Raw genomic sequence first — 17,924 nt, forward strand, 5'->3', positions numbered from 1 at the left:
GGAGTCTCGGCACTTGTTTCAGCACACCAGTAGTGCATGTTCCTGGAAAATGAAAACCAGTTCTTAATAAGCCAGTAAGTCTGGCCAGCAGACATTAGTTTCTGAACCTAACAGTAAGATATCAATTATTGCAGTTCTTTTATCTTCTTGCAAATAGCAGTTATGAGTCTCCTGCTATTCAAGAGAGGGCAAACCTCTTCTATCCGGTTAAGTAGTGTTATTCTCCCGTTGGGCTATTTATACTCCGATGACCTGAAAGTTGTTGCTAAATTTCCACATTGCAGAAAGTCTTGTTTCTTGTTCCTCTGTGTCAGTCTTATTCACTGGAATTTCCTTTTTTTTCTTTATGGCAAATTGCTTCCTCCATCAATTCTGCTGTAATTCTGCCTTCTTTGTCTTCATCTACGTTCTTTCTCAAGAACTGAAGTATGGCCAATGTTTTCTCAAACTTTACTACAAGTGTACATATGCTATAAATATATGCCACCTTTTATGATGGCAGAACCATGTTTACTTATTTTATTTCTTAAGGCATCACAAACATGTGTGTGCGTATCTGTGTTCTCTTCTCAAAATCCTAGAATTGTCTCCCGTGGAACTCAAATGCCAAGGCTGTTTCATTACCACAATGCTCTTTTTAGATTTAGCAACTGGGGAAAAAATTAGGGTAAATGTTTTCCCAGTTAACTTAAGCCCCACTTAATATATACTAAGAATAATATTTAAGTTTATATCCAAATAGTTTTTTACTTCTGCATATGTAAAATTACATACTCAGAATTTAACAAAAAATGTATTATATAACAGCTAAGGGATTCTGAATATTCCCTTTTCCCCCAAAATCATGCTATGTCAAAATACTAATCTATACACTACTAAAATTTTCACGTTTGTAGGTAAACTTTAACTGGATGAAATGGTGCATCATAGGACAACAATTTTTGAACCAAGATATCTCAAATGGGCTAACTTACAACATGTGTCCAAAATAGGGAATCCTTATGTTGGATTGTGTTATACAGTTCAACATGGGTTACTTTCAAGGCAGATACAATTCTGATTATCTCCCTGAATTTTTAAGAACTGGTACATTAGAAGCTCTGCCACTGTTGAAGGAATTGATGAAATCTGGTAAGGAAATGTTTCTGAAATGATGACCCAAAAGGCCATGGGTTGTTTAGTACATTATAAAAATACAAGTTCAGCAGTAGTGCTTCAAAGAGAAAAAGAGCAAATTTGTATGTATGTGTATCTTTCACACAGATATCCAACCATTTGTTTTCAAGGTTTAGTATATACCATAACACAGACACATACACACACACAGACACAGAGTGAGTCTTTTTAATACTTGAACTTACTGTATATCACTGGACAGCCTCCAAAATATCTGACAAAGAGGTTCACATCAAGAGCAGCACTAGAAAGTATGAGTTTCAATGACAAATGTTTTTGTAGCATATCTCTTAATTTGGTTAACAAAAAATCACTGAATCGATCTCTTTCATGGACTTCATCCTACAACATAAACAAGTTATGTTTTTATAACAAAACCTGAGCATTTTGTTACATCACATACAATGATTTGTTCTTGTCCTCATCTGTTAACTGGAGTTGTTCACCTCTTGCAAATACCTTAATTATACATAGCTCTTATTTATATATAAATTTAGTAATACTCCTTGGACAGAAAAGGTGACAAATAAGCATATATAAAACCTTACATATTGCAAAAATCACAAAATTCCACCTTACTTATTTCAGCCACATCATGCGATCAAACTCACTTAAAAAGCAGCTATGCCCAGAATGGACAGCAGTAAAAGGAAAAAGGTTGATATGATTGGATAGTATAATCACCATGAATGTGATCCATATTTCTCCTATGGCAACCATAGCTCTCAAAATTCCAGTAAAAACACTGGCCATATTTTTTTGAAACCCGACATAGAAAAGATAACAGATAGCATATATCATAATGACATGCCTACTATACTGAAGCCATGCTTTTGCTATGTTTTTACTGCTTTGCTCTACAAATACTGGTGTTCATCTCTATGGGGCTGAAAACCTTCCCTCTAGAGAAGACTATTAGGTGGGACAATAACTAGGTAATTCTGGCAGTTTAAGCCCATACATCGGGAGCATGCACAAAGTAGGGAAGACTAATGGTCTACCCTACCTTGTGCATGCTCCCGATGTATGGGCTTAAACTCTCAGAATTACCTAGCTATTGTCTTATCTAATATTAATAGACTCAACAATCAACATATAATCCATCCTGCTGCCCTATGTTGGGATTTTAGGCAGTATTTTGCTTTAGGGCATTCAAGCTCATGTAAAAGGCAGTTTAAAAAAAACACAACCAGAATCCCAAATTCTACATGATCCATTTGAAAACTGCTCCTGAAATCTCACATTCTTGTTATATATAGAAATGGCTGAACACAGAAAATTATATTCTTTCATAAAAAAACTGACAAACCTATAGGTACCACGTATGTTCATATTGGAAGATAAATGCTTTTATCAAATCACTTTAAAGTCAAAATAATCGGAAATTCAAAATAATTTAAAATAATTGTAATTAAATTGTAAAATTTATCAATACAGGTAGTCCTTGGCATACGACCACAATTGAGCCCAAAATTTTATGATGCTAAGTGAGAGATTTGTTAAGTGAGTTTTGCCCCATTTTACGGCTTTTCTTGCCACATTTGTTAAGTGAATCAATGCAGTTGTTAAGTTAGTAACACGGATGTTAAGTGAATCTGGCTCCCTCATTGACCTTGCTTGTCAGAACGTTGCAAAAGGAGATCACATGACCCCGGGACCCTGCAGCCATCATAAATATGAACCAGTTGTCAAGCATGCAAATGTAAATCACACGACCATGGAGATGCTCTAACAGTCATAAGTGTGAAAAACGGTCACAAGTCACTTTTTTCAATGCCGCTGTAACTTTGAATGGTCACTAAACAAACTGTTGTAAGTCGAGGACTACCTGTATATTATTTTACAATTCAAGCTTACAAATCTAGTATGTAAATATAGTTGTTCAAGCTTTAGAACCTACTATAATTATAAAAATTATAATAACCAAATTCTATTCAATGTATCTATAAAACTTTAAAAAATAATTCAAAACCTCTTCCTCTGTTGGAGTCCATATGTCCAGGAGCAAGTGCCTCAAACTAATATATGATCAATGAAGAAGTACCAGAGTTACAGGGGAAAGGGCATCGTTAGAAATTGATTAAATAAATAAGACCACTAGTATGCTAATAAGAAAGTTTGTTTATATCTTAACATTTTTATTTTAAAATTGTATTTAAACTTAATTTTATTTTTATTATAAATTTGTATTAGAAAGCTTGCACATTAACAAGGATACCATTTCTGAAAAGCATTGGCCAAACTTACCACAATAACATGAGTTACAGTAGACAATGCACTATCTCCTGCCATTAGCGTACGAAGTAATACACCATTGGTGCAAAATGTTAGAAGCGTTTTTGGAGAGACCCTGTTAATAAAAAGTTATTTTTAAAAAAATTGTAAGCCTCCCCAAATCACTGATGTGTGAATTGGGTAGCTATATAAATTTGTTTAATAAATAAAAACATTAAGCACAATTATATAGACATTGAAGTTGCTACAAATAAAGGCTTCTAATCACAATGCTATCACTTCAATACTGTAAATTTTGAACAAACTATGCTGCAAAGGTGCAATGTTATTCTGAAAGACCAAATGACTTGTTTTAAAATATAGGTTTATCACAAGAAAAGATTCTATAAAGGATTATAGAAAATTCTAAGCAAGAAAAAAACCACAAAGGTATGTTACATGTAGTTCCTCTATCAAAATGTATCTACATATTACCAGGCGGAAATGTTTTTTTTCTAATCTTACTTGCACAAAATCTAAGGCTAGAAGGTGGTGGTTAAACTATGAAACAGTTCATGTTCAGTCAATGACGGATGTAGTATGGTTCCTCAACAAATCAATATCACCATTACACACAGTGGCAACATGTAAGAAATATTTTTAAACATCTTAACTACTCTCTGTTTCACAATTTCCAGCAAGATTAAAATAATCAAGAATACTAGTGTGAGGAATCACAAAAAATATTTAGAGTACTGGACAGTGAGGAGAGAAAAGAAATCACTACCAGCATTAAAACAATCACTGAACTACATTTTGAAAACCTTGCAAATGTAAAAAGATGAAGCAGTGGGAAAGTTTTGAAAAAAAAATCTATGAGGCAAGACTTACGGTACTGTGAAAAGGATCCCATAAACACAGTATCACTTTGTTATGTACTGTTGACTAATTCTGGAAGGCAGCATTATCAAAAAATAGACTTGGCAGATAATGAAATGGATGTTCATTTGGAAACAGTGCATGCTATTAGTATTTATCACTATAATGCAACACAGCATTAATAATCAAACAAACCTATAACAAATACTCCTTGACTTATGACTGCTCACTTAGTGACTGTTCAAAGTTATAATGGATCCCCTAAAAATCTATTTATGACCACAGTAATGACAGAATCTTGGGGCAGAGTCAAGGAGTCAGCCTAGAATCTCTACATATAAATCAACTCCTCTGGAATTCCACTGATTCTTATCTAATGCCAAAATAATGCTAATCATAATCATTAATTTAGTAGCTTCCTACACATAGGCATTACTAGTAACAAATCAGTTTGATTGGAACATCACAAACTGTCCTGATCTTTCACACCTGGCAATAACCCAGATTCAAAATTCTGACAGGTGCCACCCCATGATCATGTGATTGCATTTTGGGTTCTTGGCAACCGGTCCACATTTACGATCGTTTGCAATGTCCCACAGCATTTACTTCTGGTTTCAAGCAAAAGCATGCATTATGGACAATGGTTTCATTTAATGATTGCCATAAAAAAGATCATAAAATTTCATCTGTCTTGAATTAAGACTGTTGTGACATATGACAAAAATTCTGGACTCCTTTACGGTTGTAAGTCAAGGACTACTTGTATATCAGTTTTCCCCATTTCTAAAATAAGAGGAATATAGAGGTACAGGACTAAAAAGAAAAAAATAATGTGCCAAGGAAGGGATGAGATTATCTCTAAAGCTTGTTACTTGCACAATCTGTAATCTGCAGGACTCCTAAAATACTAAAATCCAAGTATACAAAAAACATTTGGTGAGACCTGCTTTCTAATCGGATCTGATAACCAATAGTCTGACCAATCTTCTCTCTTCTTTCAGCAGCAACTCTTTCAGCCACAGCAATTGCTGCTAACCGTCTTGGTTGAGTGCAAAATATGCGACACGGTATACCATTTTTGTAACAGTCGTCAAGTAGAAATTGAGGTATCTGAACATAAAATATAAGTGTAATTAGAAAAAAAATCTGTTAACTAGACTTACAAATCCCACATCACATGACATTACCATCTGAAACTGGCTGATTTTAAAATATTAAAACTATTTATCTATTAGGACAGCTTTTCCATATTTCTAATTTTTTTATATGTAACATACCTGAGTAGTTTTTCCAGATCCAGTTTCCCCCACAATCAAAATTACTTTATTTTCTTTAATAATTCTAACGATTTCATCTTGCTTTTCATAAACTGGTAGAGACTGCCGAAATGAATCAAATTCTGATTCTCCTCGTTTCACTGGGATCTGAGGGATGCCACTGTTAAGACGCCCACTTGTTTTACTCATTTCTCTATTCTCTAGGGAGGAAAAAAGGATTATGCTAAGCTGAAAATATATCTACTCTAACAGGCCATAAACAAGCCATTTGGTTATAGAAATTGAATATCACACAACATAACAATAACAAATATTACTTAGCTTGCACTGTAATAGTATCTTTGATAAATAAAACACTGGTGGAACATAATTGTGAATAAACAGGAATTGCTCAACCTGAGAATAGACACACATTCCATTTATTCACAATGGATAGAGAACAGCTATAATTTACATTTTCATTCTGAAAACCTCAGGCAAATCAAAGATCAAAGTACTAAATAGATTAGTGATTACACAATAACAGTCTTGCAGCTCCCAGGTGAAAGCTTTAAAGGACTAGTCTCATTGCTTCAGTGATGAATTGTTTCCTGTGTGGCCACCAAACGACCTGGTCTGTGACAAGTTTGAATATTTTAAGACTGTAGAACAGAAGAGAGTTCAGTATGTTGCTCCAGAACACAGGAAAACTGTAGATTTAAACCTTTTTCTGGTATTGTAAAGATTATGAGATTAAAACAGCTAAGCTCAGGCCTACCATGAGGCAGAAGTAGAACATATAGCTATTATTTTTGGTACAAAGAGAGTTTAAAATGGTCTTTAAACTACAATAGTAGGGAAAAAAATCAAGAATGTTTCTGAGGAATCAAAGAGCAGGCTGGTCCACTCCTCAGATTTCTTCAGAATCTCATCTGTATGGGCCCTGCTCCTCAAAGTAAAATTTAAGAAATATGGAATCTGTACTGAAATCCTACCTGAATGTCAAAATTCCACCTAATGTCCATTCTTAATGAAGTTATTTCTGTGACTCTTTTTGTTACTTACTACTGAAAATATAGGTGTGAATCCCGAGTTTTGCTTAGAATTCATTAAAGGGAATAGGAAGTATTCCACCAAATCTCTCCTTTCTTCTTTAGTGGTTTAGAGAATTCTTTAAAAAAAAAAACAACTCAGAAAGTAGTATTGGGAAATGGTGAATCAGCACCATCAACATAGGGTTGAACTCACACTCATTAGGATAGCAATCATTACCTTTATAAAAATGTCAGACTGTAATGGTAACATTTTCTAAACATATCTTTCAGCAATATATTTTCCTCCCATAATATACTGCAGTTTTTCAGAGTATACTCAACCTACCAGCTTCAACAGCAAACACATTTCCCCTCTCTGTCTTTGGTAGAAGTTCTGTGCGTTCTTTATTGGTTACAGGAAATCTCTGAACTAAACTTCTAATAGCATGCTTTGTGTTTGGAATCAAACTACAAGTCATCACTGTATGTGCCAATTCGGATCCATCTTTTTTCTTCACAGTTAGGAATCTGTTTGCTCCTTTCCTGTAATATGGACAAATTGTTGTATTTATCACCAGGAATGATCTTTATACATTCACATTAATCAGAATAAAATATGCTAGGTTTCTGTTTAGTTTGCTCTCTTTAGCAGTTCATTATTTCTGAATTATCAATGCATAGATCAGCTACTATGAAATACAATCAAACACAACACAGTTGAATACAGCAAATCCCTACTGCATTTTAAATGAATACGATTTAAAATATGTAGAACTGAGTTTGTTTCTATGTCAAGGCTTTTTATACTGTAAGCTGAAATGTTTATCATTCTAAACACATACTTTTTAAAGCATTAATAACTTTTTAGGAACATCTTAAAAACTTAGAAACTTGGTTGTTTGAATTGTCTGGCCTGGACTGAGGGATTTTAAATTATATTAATTAAATTAAATTAAATTAAATTAAATTAAATTAAATTAAATTAATTTTAAATTTTAATTTTTAATGTTAACTTAATTGTGGGCTGTGTTAATTTAATTTTATTTTATTCTCTCTTTTGTATTGTTTTTAACTTGCCCTGTGAACCGCCCTGAGTCCTTCGGGAATAGGGCGGTATATAAATTCAACTAATAAATAAATAATAAATAAATAAATCTAAGATTTTACTAATGAGAATCATAAGAGTAAAAGTAAAGTCTGTTTTCAATGAGCTTGAATCTTGGTATCTTCACTGATACATCCATGCGGTCTTCTTGATATAAGGTTTTTCACTGCTGACTTCTGGAATGTTTTTAACTTCCCAGTCTAGTTTACAGTGCTTGGTGATCTTCCATTTCAACATTAACCAGGGCGATCCTAGTTACCTTCCATACTCAGTCAGATGCTGCCATCTACTGAGATCATGAGTACCACAATTATTTATAACTAAAGAAACTTCATTGTAATTATTCAAAGAATTATATATAATTTTAGCCCGATAAAGATTACCAGAATAAAACACAGTAAGATTTTTTATGTAGTCAATGGCCAGAAAACCTACAGTTAAATCCTAACAATAGTTAAAGTCCAGCTCATTTCAATGCATTTTACTTCTAACACCTACAGAATTTATGTCTTAAATACACTATTCTAAATCTAAGAATAGTCATTTAAAAATAAATAAATAAACATAATAAAATATAAAATATAAATATATTTATTGCAGCAACACAGGATAAATTGATAGCCAGTGTTATCTGGCTATCAATTCAATCTAAACATGGAATTATGAACAAGCACTTGAAAGTAGTACAGTAACTATATGTAGCACTACTTAAAACAGAAGCACACCAAACTCATGAAGAACATCAAAATACTTCAGAAGCTTAAAACTACAATTGTATCAGAAATATTAGTTCTGAATGATCCACATAGACTCGCAATACATGGAGGCTGTTTATTTTGTAGGATATCAACTTACCCTTTGCTTTTAGAAATCAAACCAAGAGATTGACTTAGTCGATGAATAAAAGCTCTCTCAGTGCTGGTCAATGATGAAGGAAAATCCATTTCTGCAGGAGAAAATTACAACGGGAATATTCATTGGGATTATTTTCATTCATAAAAAGGAACAAATATTTCTCAAAGATGAGAAAGAAGTCGTCTCTGGAAAAATTCCACTGAATCCCATGGAGCTTATTTCAGAATAGAAGGCACAGAATTATATCACGTGTCAATTAACAAATTTGATTAGTAATACTCTGGGGAGAAAATAAACTATTGACTGCTAAATGTGTAAATTACTTTTATTTTACATGGTATTTAAATAAATGGACAAATGAATTTATGAAAAATATTATACCAGAGAAGTATATAAATTCTTTAACTTGAATAATTTCTTGAAGCAAGAAATGCTTGGTACTCGGGGCCTGGTAAACCTCTTTATGGTTTCTTTATGACCACCATGTTTGCTTGTTACCTTTCCAAGGTATGTGGGATAGCACAATTGGAAACATGCCTTATTTATCTGCAGCTTGGTCTAGCTGTTTACGCACAAACATACACAAACAATAGCAAATATCAAAGCCAAATGATTCAACTCAGATGATATTTCCTTAGTATCCCCCCGCTATAAAACTGAAAAAAAATATTTTATTTCTGAATGTCTGAAAATATTATCAGTATGGGCAACTCCGTCTCAAAGAATCTGATTAAAAGTATTTTAAAAGAGTTTGATGGAGTGGGAGAAAACTGCCTTGTGAGTTGCAAGAGAATGAAAGACCCTGGGTAACTAATAGATAAAAAGACTGAATGTTGTCCTTGAGAAATGTGATACTGCTATATTATTTCTGCAGCAACAACTCCAATCAGCAACCAAAACATCTGTACTTTCCTAGCCAGAGTAACTAATGCAGGGGAGGTAAGGTTGGTGTAGACAACAGAAATATATCACTTTTGACCTCCAGGATAAAAACAACAACACAGGCAGTTGTTCACCAGCAATTGATTTACTCCCATTAAGCCTTCCTAAGGGATCTCCTCCAGTTGTGTTGAACGACAACTCTCATTGTGTTTGTCGGATACACTGAGAGAGCGCTTGTAGCTCGATCCACGGGAAGAACCAACGGGAAGGACCACTTAATTTGCAAACCTTTTAACACTGGATTAGCTTGTCTCGGGGGCTGCCCTGGTACAAGGCAGGGACGACCCCATCAACTGTGGGTCTCCTCCGGGGTAAGGAGCCTTTACCTCGTTGGTCCCCATACCGAAACCGCTCCAGAGCGATATTCACAGCGATTTTCACTTCTTCGTCAATACGAATATCCTTCAGCCCCTTGGAGCGACCACCGCCGGTGCCGGAGGCGGCGGAGGCGGTAGAGGGGCCTCCGCTTGTGGACCCGCTCCCCGAGGGCCGAGGCGAGACGCTATTAGGCCGGGACATCGCCTAACGCCGCCTACGAGCTGAAGCTCGGCGCCACCATGAGAAGCCGCGGTCGGGCCGCGACAAGGCCCGAAATACCCCGAAACTCCGTCGGGAAACTGAAAAGAGCAGCGCAAGGGGCGGAGCTTTGGGCTGCGCGGAGTGACGTCACAGCCTCCCAGGCGGGAAAGGGAAGGCCGAAAGAAAAGCAAGCTGGTTTTTATTGCGCTGGCGCTGAGGAGGGGAGGTCGCTTCTGGAAGTTAGGCACGACGCTATTGCGAGTCAAATACGATTCGACTTCCTGAGGGGTGGCTGTTTTATGGGTCGAGGCCACGTTTTGGCCTAATAAACGGATACTAATGCTGTAAGCTTTAGGTCAGGGGTCGGCAACATTGGCTCTTTTATGATTCGCGGACTTCAACTCCCAGAATTCCCGAGCCAGCATAGCTGGCTCGGGAAATTCTGGGAGTTGAAGTCCGCGAGTCATAAAAGAGCCAAGGTTGCCGACCCCTGCTTTAGGTCCTTATGAGCGGGTTAAATTAAACTACGAGTCAGAGTGTTGTGTGATTAGGGTGATTTTGAAAATAATGGTTAGCTTGTTATGTGAATCAGAAATCTTCCGGAGGAGATCGCCTTCTGAGCATGTTAAATAAATAGAACAAAAAACGCATCCTTTTCCGGCATCATGTACATGGATACATTTATTTTCATATAAGTCTTTGTGGCTCAGATGATGATGTCCGGCATACTTCCAGCGTTGTCCTAATAAGTTATTTAGTAATGAAACATACTTCTACTAAGTAATAAATCACAGTGGCTGCCCTCACAAAGCATGCTAAACCGAATCAAATTTTGGCATCTTGGTAGGGTTTTCTGTCATCCTGAGGATAGAAGCCCTTGATTTAACCTTACGAAAAAATCCTATGTGAGCTCAGTCTCTGTTATATTTTAGTATATATTTGATTGTATCTACAGAATCACTGGATGACTCTGCTTCAATTAAAAAAAAAGAGACCCAACTATCCAGCTGAAAATAGAAGCTTTCAGGAGAAACAGCGTGTTATTTTCTCTTGTACTGACTACTGCATTGCTGAGACTATTTCTGTATGCAGGTCTAATGTTCTGGAAGAGTGTTAAACTGGGTGTCCTCCTAGACTCGCAGCTCTCCCTGGAAGATCACATAGGAGCTGTGACCAAGGGGGCCTTCTCCCGGGTTCGACTAGTTCGCCAATTACGGCCTTATCTGCACCTGGATGCCTTACGTACAGTCACCCATGCTCTTGTGACCTCTCGCCTAGACTACTGTAACGCTCTCTACATGGGGCTGCCCTTGAGATCCACTCGGAAGCTTCAACTGGTGCAAAGTGCAGCGGCACGGACACTCTTGGGAGCCTCCCGATACTCCCATATCACACCTCTCCTCCGTGCGCTGCACTGGCTTCCAGTTGCCTTCCGTGTGAAGTTCAAGGTGCTAACCATGACATTCAAAGCCCTACATGGCATGGGTCCAGACTACCTACGGGAGCACCTTCTGCCAATGTCAGCACCCCACCGTCCTGTGCGCTCTCACAGTGAGGGCCTCCTCAGGGTGCCACCGCTCAAGGAATGTCGGCTGGTGGCCCCCAGGGGGAGGGCATTCTCAGTGGGTGCGCCAGCCCTCTGGAACAGCTTACCAACCGAAATCCGGATGGCCCCCGACCTCCGCACCTTCCGGCGCGACTTAAAAACTTACCTGTTCCAACAGTCCGGCCTGGCCTGATAGCTCTAATTGGGGTCCCAGTTTGTTTTTTACTATTGTTTTTTTCACTATTGTTCATTCTGTATACCTACCTTATTCTGTACACCGCCCCGAGTCCCTCGGGAGAAGGGCGGTTTATAAAAACAAACAAACAAACAAATAAATAAATAAATAAACCTATGTCCATCCTTGAATAGTTGACAGGTGAGGAGAAGGGATATGGATGAAGACGAAAGAAATTTTATTTTCTTTCTTTATTTAATGACCATGATCTAACAGTCAGTCTAGTTTTAAGTTTACATCAGAAGAATACTACAATATTTGGAAATGTTATTCTATAAGCTCAAATATCAGATCTATATGCTACTAAAACTCTTGTTATCATCTTTAAATGGGTGATATGGTGAACTATAGGGCAACCATTTTTGAACCAAGATACCTTAAATGGGTTGACTTACAGATACACAACCAATGATTTCCAAGAGAAAGAAATTTGGGGAAATTGTGGTTGTTTCAGTGCTACTGGCTGCTGCTAGGCTGCAGGTCAGTCACACCATCTTCATTTTTAATGTTCTGTCATAGTTTCGCAGCCACTCTTGCAATCCCTCACTCCCTTCCTGAATCAGTGACAGCCATTTATTTACTTGCTGGAAAGGGACAGGAAGGGAAAGAGGAAGAAAGAAACAGAAAAGGACCCCCATGCAGTCTTCCCAGCCCAGGCACCTACATGCTCCCACAAACTGTGCTACCCCCACACACACACATGCCTTCTCAGATTCAACCTACACCTTGTATGCCTCCCCTGAGCCATACAGCACTTCCTGTTCACCCCTATTTACCTCATCTCCCAGATCTGTGTTGTTCCATGCACACTTTCCCTGATCTATTTGGCACATTAGGGCACTCACACACACCCTGATCGGTGCCACCTCCTATGCCTCATTCCCAATCTGCATAGCAATTCTTGTACCCAGTGGCGTAGCGTGGGGGGTGCAGGGGGGGCCGGCCGCACCGGGCGCAACATCTGGGGGGGCGCGCTCGCACTGAGCTGCTCAGGGAGCCCCAAGGGCTGCACAGAGTTGGCTTGGCTCCGCTCTCGAGCTGCTCTTTCTTGCAAAGCGAAATGAGTCCGGCAGGTGAGATGGGCGGCCACATAAACTGAATAAAATAAATAGAAGCGGCCAACTCTCCGCCCAGGCTCAGGCCAACCGCAAGCGCCCCGCAGGCGCCCTGGCAGGTTTGGCCGAGCAAAGACGGACCCGCTGGCCGCCCGGCCTAGCTTCGTGCGCATGCGTGGCTTTATTTAGCGGGGCTCACGTGCGAGCTTGAATGCAGCGGCTCTTGCAGGTCGGAGCCCCGCCCAGCCGCCCTCGAGAGGGACCCAGAAGCATCCCGCATGCGCGCGACTCTTCTTGGAAAGTCTACGCCGCTGCGGGGCGCGTCTTTTCAGCAGTGCCGTGACGTCACCGCCCGCCCGCCCCTCTATTTCTGTTTCCGGTTGCCTTGCCCCGGGTGCTGACAACCCACGCTACGCCACTGCTTGTACCCTCCCAAGCATTTCCAGGCATCTTTCACAAACCCAGGCAATCCCCTTCTGCATGACATCCCTGACTTCATGCCATTCCCTGTATCCTTCCATTCTTATTAACCCGCATTGCCACACTGCACACCCTACTTGACCTGCACAGCACCTCTTGTACATGCCTGCTTACCAATGCACCATTCTTAACCTGTGCCATACCATAACCTACCTGACCTGCATAGCATCTTCTGTGCACCCCAGACACTCTGCCCAGCTTATGCTGCCTATCCACATGCCCTCTCCAAGCCATGTGGCATCTCTGGTGCACACCCACACACCCTTCCCTTCCCAATAGCACCTCTCTCATGTACCCAAGTACCATTCCTGACCTGCACCTCTGTGCACCCCTCACTCCTTCGCCTACCCAGTAGCAGCCACTTACATGCCTGCTGACCTTGGACTTGCTACCTCCTGCTGGCTTCCCCACTGATTTTCTCCTTGCAAGCTTCCCACAAGCAAACTCAATGCAAAAGCTGTCAGAAATGTGAGGGAGGGAGGGAAGGAAGGAAGGAAGATTTCTGATTCTACCTTTCAGCTTCCCACAAGGACACTCAGTGGGAAGTTGGAAATTGCTCCTGCTCTGTTTTATTGCCCATTTTTTCCTCTGTTTAGTTAAGGAAATCTCTGAAATGATGATCCAACAGGGCTTGGGTTGTCAAGTATGATATACATTTTTTTAATCCATTTGGCTTTTTTATTTAATATATTTATGTGTGTATTTCTTATATTATTATGCTATTTATTTAAAATTTTAATTCCAGGAGCTTTTTAATTGGGAACATCTCTCTGGTACTTAACTGGCTTGTCCTAATCACTCATATATACAATTTAAGCCAGGGGTGTCAAACTCAATTTCATTGAGGGCCGCATCAGCATTGCGGTTGCCTTCAGGGGGCCGGGTGGGTATGGCCAGGGTGGGCGTGGCCTACTGGGTGGGCGTGGCTAGAGTGCGTATGGCCTACTGGGTGGGCGTGGCCAGCTCTACATCATTGGCATCAAGGGTGCCTATGGGGGCCCGGGCAGGAGTGGGACAGATCTGAGGGTCTCTGGCAGAAGGAGGGTCTCTGGGCCAGGGCCAAGGCAGTGGGGGCCGTTCCCTCACTGTTTCCAGGATGGCTTCGTGGGCCGCATGAAACCACTTCGCGGGCCGGATCCGGACCCCGGGCCTTGTGTTTGACATGTCTGATTTAAGCAGTTAGTGATTTGTTCTGTAAAATGCAATATAATTTGGAACTTGGATCTCTGCATTAATTTCTACCTCCAAATTAAGCTACCCATGTAATCTCTCCAGACACTTACTAGAGGATACTAAAGGATCGCAGCAACTCAGGTAAAATTGATATCAATTGAGGGAAAGGCCTGGGAATTTCCTCTTACAGAAATCATAGCTATTGCTTTCTCTCTCTGTTTAGCACTCTAACCCTTCATGACACAATATGCACAAATATAAAGCATACTGATGGAGGCATATTGGCCCTCATGCTGCTCCTTCCTTTACTTCCTACCTATTGGTAAACTGGTGGGAGACTCCAACTAGACTGTATTTCAACTTCCTTGCTTTGGAGTGGGGTTGAGTTTACTCGAGTTCATGGCTACTGTGCAACCATTGACTTCCCTGGATTATCAGCATTGCTGGATCAGCAGGCAGAAGTCATGATCAGAAGAGTCCTTGCCCAGCTTTGAAATGTTTACCAATTGTACCTATCCCTTATCCTGTAAAATCAAGTAAAGGAAATGTAGTTTGCTAAAATAATATAGCTGATGAATGGGTAAAGGAATTCTCCATGAGATCTGTGGATGCTTCAGCTGACAACCATTGCCACTTCAGTTCTAGACATTTGGGGAGGGGATTGTACCTGGTAGAAAGAGTATGATTATGGCAAAAAGTGGATTTATTTGAAAAAATCCAGATATGTGATAATCTTGGTAAATCATATATTTTTCCCAATTCCACTAATGGGAGCACAAATATAAGGGCATTATTTTGTTTAAGTTAGGGTTGCTCCTTCCTGATTTGTGTACTGTTTGGTTAGCTATTGTGAAAAACAGAATATTATATCAAACGGGCACTTAGTCTGGTCTAATTGGTTTTTGCAATGTTTTTAATGTTATGGTCCCTTTCTAATAATAGAAATAAAATACAGGCTCAAGATAAGATTTGTAATTAAATGCTCTGAAGGGATTTTATTGTAAAGAAGTTTCATGAAAGACATTTCTGAGATTAACCACAATGCTGGAGAAGAAATGCAATTGCAAGCATACAATTAGTACACATTCCAAGAATTAAAACCTGATAAGAATGCAGTAACAAGGGTAGTGCAACTACATATGCTTCAAAGCTGAGGTAACCTGTTTGCTGGAAAACAGTCTAATTATTAGCTCCACAAAATATTTAACCTTTTTTAGAAATAGCCAGTAGCTAGATGAAGGCATATGAAATAGAAACATGTAATTAAAATTAGCAAGGAAAAATATATTGAGAAAATGTGTGACAAGAAAAATTATAGAATTGGGAAAAGCAAATATTCTAAAAAAAGAAAAGCTAGAGTTAAGTTACATAATTATGATTGGTAAAATTCATGAGTGGTTCCTTACAAGACCACAGGTTGGAGTCCTTTTCTGTCTGGTGAATAGATTTAGAAGTTTTGTGCACACTCACAAAATGGTAGCTACGAGAGCCATAATCAGTTATAAAGAACATTCTGTACTATTTTGTTTCCTTTGATTCTTTTTCTGAAGCAATTATGGTAGGTGCATCTTCAAAATACTAAGTGTTTTTCTGCTAAGGAAGTTTGCAGAAGCATCTTACACATGCATACAGCTAGAAAACCTATGTAGGTCATCAGGAGATGAAATGGCTTGGAGCAAAATGCAAAGTGCTCATAAATCAGAATTAAATTCTCCTAATGTGGTTTGTCAAATTTTGGTATCACATGGTGCAACTGCCACTGGTTTTTTTACATCATGGTTTATGATAATTGTAAGTAATGCCAACCATTGTGACATATAAAGTTGTTTGATTAAAGACAACATAGCATAACAATGTACCTTTTACTAGCTGAGGTATACAGTACACTCAACATTTTCAATGATGCTGAGGGTCACCACCTAGGAAAATAATGGTGTTGAATTAATAGTTTGTCTCATGCATATATAACTGAGTCTGAGAAGTTGCAGTTTTTCTCATTTTTATGAAGAAAAGAGCAAGAACACTGTACCCTGGAGCTTGTTTGTGGTTGTAAGACTTGAAATAGGCAACAAACAACAAATGCAACATGCTAATCAATTCACTTTTGAATTAAGGCACCAATGGCCAAGCTCAAATTATACTTTGAACATTTTCATGCAAAGATGAAAGCCTGCTGAGTAATTTATAATGTTCAGAAATGTGGAAAAAAAGGTTGATCTGCAGCAACATGGATGAACTCAATTAAGGCAGTAATGACTTTATTGTTGGAAAACCTGAAGGATCAGGTTTATCTACTCCTGGAAAAAATCTACGGTATGTAGTTGCTAAGAGTCAACATTGACATGATGGTACATAATCTATCCGTGTTGAGGTAGCCAAAGCAAGAATCAATATTTCCCAAGTCGGAGGCCTTGTGTTATGTAAATTGCAACAATTTCTTGCTTTCGAATAAGAATACTCTGCATTGGGTATTAATTTGGAAGGGCAGAAGGCAACCATAAGTATAAATCATTGAGTATGTCTTTCACTTCTTGGTAAATATGATTTCACTGTTGTCTGCAATCAAGTTTTTAATGCATCCAAGATTAAGAATTTTCAGACTGGTGAAAACAATGTTAGGTTCAGCAATGAAATGTCAGGAAGTCTTTGATTTATTGCTGAAGCCAGGTGGTTACTTAAAAGATGGGGCAGATATTAGTGCTATAACTTCTGTATGCAACTTGAAATCTCAGCAGTTATTTGAATGACAGGCACCTACTTCTATATTCCAAGTTAATATTAACCAAATCCACTCTACATAGTTGATTATCAGATACTAACCTGTGTAGGGACATGATTTGCAGTTGGGATGAGGTATGTATATTAATATAAAATTATTTAGAAACAGTCTCTCCAAGCTAAGAAATTGTTCCATAACAATAAACTGGGCAGTACATCATATGCCACTTGAGTACCATAAACCAGACAGATGGTGCTGTACCAAAATAAAAACACTTCCATAAACCATTTTATGGTACTTCAACTCTGTTATTTACAAACTCAAGTACTGTGCAGCTGCTGAAAAACATTTAGAAAATAAAGCTATTAAAAATGAAAAGCCACCACATTGGCTAAAATTATTTAAACTTAAAATATGAATTAACTGACATATCAAGATGGAGATTTGATCCCATGTCCTTGAACATGCATTTTTTTGCAACATTCATATTTTTCTCAGCAATAACAATGATCACTTCAAGAGAAATCAGACACACAGTCATAGAAAAGTTTTACTTAAGGCAAAGAAAATTTACGATTATAGTATTATGAATAACGTAATACAATGAGGTACATTTTGGGCAGATGCAACATTTCATTCATTTTTACTTTTACCAATGGTACTTTTACATCTTTTATATGACATACATAATGGTTGTTTGGCACACAACGCAGATAGAAACATTTTTGCTCAA

The 17,924-nt window shown here is 38.5% G+C and overlaps 1 protein-coding gene across 2 annotated transcripts in view; it reads right to left on the reverse strand.

Annotated features, from left to right (window-relative positions):
* The window catches only part of YTHDC2 (YTH N6-methyladenosine RNA binding protein C2), a 46,600-nt gene extending 36,541 nt beyond the window's left edge, over nucleotides 1-10,059 (reverse strand). For both annotated transcript variants that reach the window (XM_083355895.1, XM_083355896.1), the window contains exons 1-7: nucleotides 9,791-10,059; nucleotides 8,523-8,613; nucleotides 6,909-7,105; nucleotides 5,550-5,749; nucleotides 5,216-5,382; nucleotides 3,424-3,526; nucleotides 1,362-1,518 (exon numbers count right to left, since the gene is read on the reverse strand). In XM_083355895.1, coding sequence (XP_083212021.1) covers nucleotides 1,362-1,518; nucleotides 3,424-3,526; nucleotides 5,216-5,382; nucleotides 5,550-5,749; nucleotides 6,909-7,105; nucleotides 8,523-8,613; nucleotides 9,791-9,983 — 1,108 coding nt within the window. In that variant the 5' untranslated portion in view covers nucleotides 9,984-10,059. The remainder of the gene's footprint in view (nucleotides 1-1,361; nucleotides 1,519-3,423; nucleotides 3,527-5,215; nucleotides 5,383-5,549; nucleotides 5,750-6,908; nucleotides 7,106-8,522; nucleotides 8,614-9,790) is intronic.
* Nucleotides 10,060-17,924: the final 7,865 nt, after the last annotated feature.

The sequence above is a fragment of the Vipera ursinii genome, assembly GCF_947247035.1.
Source record: "Vipera ursinii genome assembly, chromosome: 2".
In the NCBI taxonomy this organism is placed as follows: domain Eukaryota; kingdom Metazoa; phylum Chordata; class Lepidosauria; order Squamata; family Viperidae; genus Vipera; species Vipera ursinii.